General features: G+C 37.4%; 1 protein-coding gene across 1 annotated transcript; it reads right to left on the minus strand.

Annotated features, from left to right (window-relative positions):
* Positions 1 to 1,488: 1,488 nt before the first annotated feature.
* Positions 1,489 to 3,871, minus strand: J4E87_007496 (uncharacterized protein; the record flags this gene model as incomplete). The annotated part of the gene is made up of 2 exons (XM_049379091.1): positions 1,489 to 2,453; positions 2,506 to 3,871. Coding segments are annotated over 2 exons (2,331 nt in total), but the record flags the coding sequence as incomplete, so codon positions are not given.
* Positions 3,872 to 9,211: the final 5,340 nt, after the last annotated feature.

Raw genomic sequence — 9,211 nt, forward strand, 5'->3', positions numbered from 1 at the left:
CGTTGAAATCTTTTGGGCCGAGGTAATCGTATACGTGCTGAAGAATCTCAACTGGAAGGTGGTATGAGTTAGGAAAGGTCGGTGGTGCTGCCACGCTCAAAGCAAGATACCAAGCACGATTTGTCAGCCTCAACGCCTTCCATGCAGCCGTATCCAAGTACGGTGAGAGCAGCATAGCAAAAGTACGAACCGGAGACGTAGGTGCGTGCCCAACATGATGGGGATTACTGCACGTAGCATGACCTTGTGCAGGAGTAAAGAATGGAGACCCGTCCTCAAGCGCGATGACAAAAGGGCTTTCATCTTCTTCCGACGGTGTGCGAACGCCGAGTAGAACATCAGTCACAGTTCGAGTGATGCCTTGATCGGTACCAGGCTCCAGGATTGCATCCTCAATGATGCTGACACTGTCGAGCATTGAAAAGGAGTCGGTCCGCGCTCGTCGTAGTAGTTGTACGTCGCTATTAGTTTCTGCGAGACTGGGAAGGCGAGACAACGAGTCGCTGTAAGACCCTACGGAGCGGAGGCTTGGTCCACTGAACATGAATGTGGCAGGCGAGACCATGTCTAGGCTGGGTACTGAGCCGTATAACGAGGACCCCGGTCTGGACCCAAAGCTGGATGCTCGCGATCTTGCTTCCGGACTGTCTGCTATCACATTACGATCCGCGGCGCTACCGAAGAGCGAAGTGATGTATCTGTGAAAGGCCACTCGCGGCCTAGATTGTAGACGGGATGCGAGAGCAGTATTGGAACGGTCGGCTTTGGCAACTCGAGGTAAGGTCTTGCGACTATGAGGGATACGGGTTCGTGAAGGTCGAGGAAAGACATGGCGAAGAACTTCGGAGCGTCTTGGGGCTGGCGATTGCGCTTTGCTTGTATTGCTCGGGGTGGCTTCGTCCAATGGAATCGTCTGCGATAGGTTTGCGTCAGCCAAGAGTGGGGTCGTCATTGCGTAGTCCATTGCGTGAGACATTTGTTCGCGGCGGGAACGGGGCGGAGTGAGAGACAGTATGCGCGTGGTTGGCGATCCCGGGAATGAGGCTACCCGAAGAGGTTCGAGTTGGATGATAGGAAGCGCTAATTCGGACTTGGTTTCCGCCACCCCACGCGAAAGGTATATCTGAGAAGACGTGATTGAAGCACCCCCGTGATGGAGGTGCACCGTTGGTTCAAGGTGAGTTGCTGATAATAATGACCAGGAAGGAGACTAGAAGAGTGTTAGCCAGTTCAGAGGATGTGACTCCTTTCGAATGACGAAAGAATGCGTGGCGTGGTACGGGTGTCGAGTCTCAGAAGTGCCTGCGGTGAGTGGGTGAAGAACTTGAGGTATAACGGGGTAAGAACATGACCGAATTCATTGCGGTAGTGGGTATCAACAAACGCAAACCAGGAAAGAACGACGACTATACAAGGTGGTAAGGATGTCAGATGCATACAAGAAGGAACATCCCTAAACTTGTCGAGGAAAGTCCAACTGGACTATTCTCAACTGATATTGGCATCATCGGTCCCAGATCCGTAAGATCCGTTCTGAGGCCTTCCATGTTTCTGTAGTAGCCATACGTCATCCAAAGGCATGATGATACTAGGGTTCTGGAACCGCAGGCCACGTTCACGGGCTTCGTCTAGTGTAAGTCTGCCTGCTTGCCCGTTGGCAACCGCTTCTTCTTGAACGTCGCGTCCGAGCTCCGACTGTTCTGGACTCCGCAGGCTTCGTAAGGCGATGAACTTCATCAGTGGCCGATAAGTGCGCGCAAACACTACAAGAAACCACAGTGTGCAGACTACGAGCGGTGCTACCATAACGGCCCGTTTGAACGCCTTCTTCAAAGCCAGTTGGCCAGCCACAGTGATTTGGAACAGTACGACACCGACGAGAACGCGGTCACACATCATTGTCCAGCCTTTGCCAGTCGAGTGTTGTCTATGCTCCATTGCATACAAGAGTTGATACTTGTGCACAAAGTGACCGATCATAAAATAGGCCAAGCCGGTGAGCAAGACCATCCATGAGTCTTGCAACACACTGTAGACGATACAGATAATGAAGATCAAGATGGTTTGCGGCAAGAAGAACCCGTAACTGAAGACCGGTGGTTGTACCAGTTCGGCGTAATCTCTTGGAGTCTTGGCGCCAATCAGATAGACCGGGTACAGAGAAAGGGCTCCAAACTCCAAAAGTCGGAATGGAAACAATCCGAATCCTTGAAGGATGATGAAGTTGGTGTAAAAGCCGAGTAGATTAGAGAGCGATGTAGCCAAGGCGTATGCAATTTGCGTAGCGCTTGTAAGCTTCTCGGCGAAGCGTTCAAGCATCGCCAGGAAACCGGAAGCAGTCCCCAGTATGGTGAAGAGAATGAAGAAGTTGAAGAAGACGAAGAAGAAGTTCTTCGAAATTACTGACAGCTCAACATCGCCCTGTGAGATCATTCCTTGCTTGTTGGCAAGCCCTAAAGAGTGTTAGCATGGCAGACATTGACTGTTGACGGCTGGCACACTTACAATCGTACAAAAAAGGTACAAGTACGTTGATCAGAGAGACTGCCAACGTAGGGAGTTGATTGTTGAAAAGAACCTCGAGGTTAGGGTGCTCGTGCAGCAGATTTGCCAGACCGGGCAGTACCTCTTGAATGGAGCACGTGTTCAAAGCACCGGCGATAGGTACGAACAGGACTGTCCAGAAGATGCTCAAGATGCCGATAGCGATTGTAATCGACCAAGATCGAAACATTCTTTGGCCGCGAGACAAATATGTGTTGGACCAAACTACGTCCTGTGGTGCCGGACTTGTGTGGGCTAAAAGCTGTAGTGGCGAAGGGTCGAGGACAGCCTGGATGGCCATTTGCGCACTTGCAACGCTGTCCATAGTCACAAACGCCAACGGAGTCGGTTCGAATTCTTTCTTGCGCAGCGCGCGAATCTCGTCGTCGAACCTGCGCAGTTTCTCTTCGTAGTAGTCAATGGCATCTACTCTCTTATATCTCAGCTTGAAGCGGCCGTACCAGATTTTCGCTGTCGGGCGCTGCTGCGCATAGGGGCTGATGTGGCCAGGGTCTCGTTCTGCGTCGCTCAGGAAGCGGCTTGTCTCGCTCTCCTCATTGCCGCTGCTCTCAGTACGTTGTGGCGGATGTGGCTGGACCATTGGAAGAGTTTCCAAGCTTCGTTCCACACTTCGGCTTCCAAGATGGACAGTCCAGGCTTCTTCCAACTTCCGCAAGACAGCTTGTCTTTCGACGACCTTGTCGTCGAGCTCTTTCCAGTTTCTGCAAAGGGTCACGCTTTCGACTTTGCCGATACCGAGATCCATAATGAAGTCCTTGATCTTGTCCTCAGACCGTAGGTCGACAGGGATACCAGATAATCTGATGGTTCGGTCGGTGATGGTCGTCTGGCTTCCCAGATACTCTTGCCGGACATCGATTATCCTCCTTGTTTCCGAAACGATCAAGTACATTATGAGGGCGGTGAAGAGGTACACGAATACAAGATACATCCACAGATAGTCGGTGTATTGTTCGTAGCCGGAGGCAAATGTCGAAAGTGTACTTCGTATTTCGATGCGCTCAAGACTGGGCTTCTTGTCAATCGAAGACTTCTTTCCCTCCTTGTCCTGGTGTGTGTCGTGGACTGGTTTGATGACGGCTAACGCAAAGAACAGCGTGACAAGCAGGAACTTGATAGCCATCTTGAAGAAAGCGAGGTATACGTAGGCGTCGAGACCGGCTGAGGCGAGCACCTGCTCGTCGGTGATCCTCCATAACGGTATAACCCAGCCGAAGAAGCTGTCGGGAAGGTCGGGCAGCGATGTCGCGAGGTTGTTCTGCTTCTTGCGCGCAGAGTAGAGGCCTTTCCATCGTGGGCGAAGGAACTAATATGACCAGTCAGCAGGTAGGTCGGAAGACAATACTGCGAGTACGCACGCAAAAGGCCAGGAAGGCCACTAGGCCAAGCGCGGCGGAGAGGGAGACTTGGAGGTGGAAAGCGCGCTGCGGCCGGCGCGTGCCGTAAGGGTCGTTGGGGTCGCTGGTGCCATTCCCGCAAGTACCGTTGCCTTTGATCATTGCCAAGTGCTCTCGTGAGTCGCCATAAACAAAATCGACGTTGAGGGTCGTGTTTAACAGGAGGACGGAGGGTGGTGTTGGCGATGTCATGATCCGCACGCTAGCCGCCCAAGCCACGCGACTCATACAAGCTTCACCCCGGTCCGTTACCCGCCTCGTTTTCTGAAGACTTCCTCACCGCATGTCACTCACCGCATGCATATAACAGCTGCTATTCGCTACCGTGGACACAATTTCGTCTCCTGATCATATGCTATGTACTGTGAATGAGTACAAAGAATTCGACGGCGGTACCGACTAGGTACAGTTCATTGGACAGATGACGTGTCACAGAGCGGATACCTGCAAATACTTCCCATCCGGCAATGGGCAGGTTTGAGTAGCAAAACAAAGGTCGTAGGAGCACTGGACAAGATGATACATGACTGGGAGGACTACAGCTGTAGTTGCAGATTGCTCGAATGCACCTGCTACAGCATCTTTTGAAGCCCAAACTGACTGCTGTATGCGATGACGCAGGCTGGCTGTTCTTTTCCATTTCCTTCCCAAGAAGATACTGTTCATTCGTGCACTTTGTAGGAAGATCCTGGCCATGGTTATTGCTACCACAGCACTCGCTCAAAACGAAAGCAGACCTCAAGACCAGTCATTTGATGCAGCGAAGTGGTTCGCCACAACGGAGGCTGTCTAGAAGCACCCCGAGAAGTGTCATTTGGAGTCATTCGACTTGGAAATCGGTATGTGTGCTCAATGGTGGCGGAAGCAGTCTGACCAGGACTGCAAACCACGTTCCTTCCAAGGTTGGATATCTCAATGTGAGGAGTCTATTCCTCTTACGGTTGGACCTCGGGAGACGCGTGAACACGTGCCTTATCGATAAGCACCAACGGTAATCGCGAAACTTCGCTGTCGGTACTCTCTTCGGTTCTGCAGGCGTTACTAGTTTTAAGTAGAGAGAGAGAGTTTATCTAGACGCGCGCTCGCTACTATCTCTCTTATACCTACTATTATTTCTTCTTTTTGCAAAAGTACCTTTACACTACTAATAACTATATCTACTATATCTTACTATAGTAGAGTACTATAGAAAAGCTATATCTATTAGTTAGATATCTATATATGTAATCTACCTATTTACTATATATTTACTTACTAGTATTACTTCTCTACTATATATACTAAAGGTTTCTCTCTTTATATAAATTATTAATATATTATATACTTTTTTTTATTTTATAAGTTATAAGCTTATTAATACTTCTAAGCGTAACTTAGCTACTTATATTATTTTTTTTTACTAACTATATAGCGCTTAACTATATTATTATTTATATTTTTAACTATACTATTTTATAAATACTTTTTACTTTTTATTAAATATAACTACTTTTTATAGCGTTACTACTATTTTTAGTAAAAATTTTAAAAAGCTTAATAAATTTAATAACTATAATAAGTAGTTTAAAGCTTTTAAAAAGCTTACTTTTTTTAATAGTTATTTTAATATTTATAATAGTTAAGTTACTTTTTTTTTTAAGCTTAAACTTCTAACTTTTACTACTTCTAAATTTTAGTAATCTACTTATTTTTATTTTAATAGTAATATTATTTTATAAATTACTATATTATACTTACTAAATAATACTACTAACTAACTTACTATCTACTAGACTTAGCTAGAAAACTAAAAGAAGTTTAATAAAACTTTTTACTTTACTACTACTCTTTTCTAAGCTATAGTTAAGCCTTAGATTTAGAAAGAACTTACTACTAATAAGTTTTTTAATTTATATAATACTTTTATTACTATTACTACTAATAATAAAGTATTTAATACTATTATACTTAATTATACTTTTATTAAGCTTAATTAAATTAAAATATAAAATCTAGCTAATATTTAACTTCTTCTTACTTAGTTTAAAAAACTTTATTATAATATTAGTACTATAAAAAATATATTATCTTATACTTAGCTTATTAGTAAAATTAAAGCTTCTCTAACTAAATACTATAACTTATTTCTTAACTACTAGAAAATATTTTACTATAATATTAAAATTACTAATACTATATTTAAAAACTTTAAGTTTCTTTTTATTAATTTTTATAATAAGTATAAGAACTTCTAAAATAATACTAAAAATACTAAGCTTTATAAAGCTAATAATAAAGGTAATAATAGAAATAAGTCTATTACTAAAGTCTCTTTTAGTAAGTATATTATATACTTTTATTATAAAGATAATAGTTACTTTATTAATATATATAAGTATATTAGTAAACTAAATATTTCTAAGTATACTTATAAAAACTATAGTAAGCTTAGTTATATAAAGAATAACTACTATATAAAAGCTTATACTTTTAATAAAATTTCTAAAAACTCTACTATAACTTCTACTAATAATATATATTTTTATAACTTTATAAACTATATATTTTTATTTCTTTATATACTTTACACTACTAATATATTATAGAACTATAATTATAGTAATAGAATAGACTTAAAAGAGGCTACCTAAAATAGCTAGAACTATAGTTCTAGGCGTATATATATAGTTAATAAAATAATAATACTTTTTACTTTTATAGCTATTACTACTACTTTACTATCTAATCTCTAGATCTATAACTCTAGTATAGTATATTATATTATAAATAACTTTTCTCTTTTTACTTATCTTAATTCTATTACTAAAACTATTAGTAGATATAAAAAAGAATCTAAACTTACTATATATAAAAAGAGTACTATTAATATTATTATTACTAATTCTAATAGTAATTACTTTATTTTTAAGCTCTATAATATTTACTACGCACTAGATATATATTATAACTTACTTTCTATCTTTATATTATTAATATCTAGATAGAGTTTTTCTCTCTAGGCCTTAGAGACAAAGCCTACTACGTTATATCTTATAATATTATACTATATTATAAATAATAAATAAACAAACTTTTAAGCTATTAAAACTAAGCTTAATAGACTTAAATACCTTTTACTACCTACTTATACTTTCTTTTCTTATACATTTATAATAAAGACTTATAATTCTATATTAACTTATTTATTACTACTAATATTATATAGATAATACCTAGAAGTAGTAGTTACTACTATATTACACGTAGTCTCTCTTAAAAGCAAGCGCTGCTACTACTACTACTACTACTACTTCTATTATAGTTATAATTATCTAAACGCTTAAGAAAATTCTAAAATTAGTAGTAATAAGTCTATAGTGCTATAAAAGAGCTATATATTCTCTACTCTAATACGCTAGTCTAAATACTCTATAATAATCTTAAAGACGCCTATACTTCTCTACTAGCTACTCTAATATATTAATCTAACTACAAACGCTTCTAAAGTCTATTAGTTCTATTACGTATTCTATTATAAGCTTATTAATAAAGCTAGTAGCGCTACTTTATTATCTAAATTATTTACTTTATTTAAATTACTAGCCTAGTTATAAGTTTATAGTTATTATTATTAATTATAAGCTTATAAGAAGATCTTAAGTAGCTTAGCTATTTAAAGTAGTACTAATAGCATCTAGTTATAGTATTAAGAAGTAAATAATATATATTTTATAAAGTTAGTCTACGTAGATAATAGCTAGTTATACTATCTAGCGTAGTTAAGAGCTAGCTAATATTAGTACTATATCTTAAAGTACTCTATATACTTAAAAAAGCTACTACTACTTATTAAGTTCTTAAAGAGACTACTAAAGATAAAGACTTTTATACTAAGAATCTTATCTTTAATATAGCGTTTAAGCTCTCTATAAATATTAAAGCTAAATTCTAAGCGTAGAAAGTAAAGCTTTACCTCTTTTAATACCTATTTATAAACCTTAATATCTTTAATATAGGTATTAAGGTTAATCTCTTTTAACTTATATTTTAAAATAACTAATAGAGGCGCTGTCTTAAAGAGAGAGTAGATTAGAAGGTATATTAGAAAGTAGTCTAATATATTAGTATTATTATTATTATTCTTATTATTATAGGCTAGTGTTTTAATTAAGAGATAGATATAAAGGTAGATCTAAAAGATATAGAAGATATAGAGAATAAAGAGAATAAAGAAAATAAGAGAAAAGAGAAAGCTAAATATAGACTTTTTTACTTTTTAACTATAAGTAAAAGTCTAGTATATATACACGTATAAAACTCTTTTTTATAAACTCTTTTTATAAGACTTTTCTACCTACTTAGAATACCTATTATATATTAGATTTAGAGTTATAAACTACTATATATTACTATCTTATAGCTTTGTTTTAGAAATAGCCTTAAATACTTTAAGTTCTTAGACGTTTATAGCTATTTCTCTATAGTTATAGCTCTTTCTACTCTTTACTTTTATATAGAGCTTCTAGAGAGTAATAAGATATATATACAACGCCTAAGTGCCTCTACGCCTTTAGTATAAGGTATACAAAATATATACTCTCTTATCTCTCTTTCTAGGTATATAAGATATAGAAGTATTAAACTTTATAGCTTAGTTTTAATTTCTAAGACCTTTAAAAGAATATATACTACTATATACTATAAAATAAAGTATTTAGAAAATATACCTATATTATAATTATATACTATATTACTTAACTACGTTGTACCTGTATTTCTGCACTAGTATATTTAATAAAGTAATCTAGATAGAGTTTTAAAATTCTAATTAATAGATAAGATATACTTATCTATAGTAAGAGTATTAACTATAATATTATACTTATATCTTTATATCTAAGCACTAATATTTATATATTTTATATAAAATAATCTTTTATATTATCTACTACTACTATAGTAGTTAATTTTTATAACTTTATTTAGTTAGAGTATTACTATCTTAGATATCTAAGTCTAGATAGTATACGCTATCTTCTTAAGATTAGTAATAGTATTAAAGTTACTAATAAGTAGATTTAAACTAAGATAAATAATCTTTATTTTATCTATTATACTACTTAAGTACTTTATAAAATCTTTTATAAATCTACTTAATAATATTATAATACTTTTAGATAGCTTATTACTATTAATATATAAAGTCTTTATCTAATACTAAGACTTAATAGTAAGTATTACTATAAGAGTCTTATATATATTAATAATAG

The sequence above is a fragment of the Alternaria ethzedia genome (assembly GCF_023757985.1).
Source record: "Alternaria ethzedia strain BMP 0044 chromosome Unknown scaffold_20, whole genome shotgun sequence".
In the NCBI taxonomy this organism is placed as follows: Eukaryota; Fungi; Ascomycota; class Dothideomycetes; order Pleosporales; family Pleosporaceae; genus Alternaria; species Alternaria ethzedia.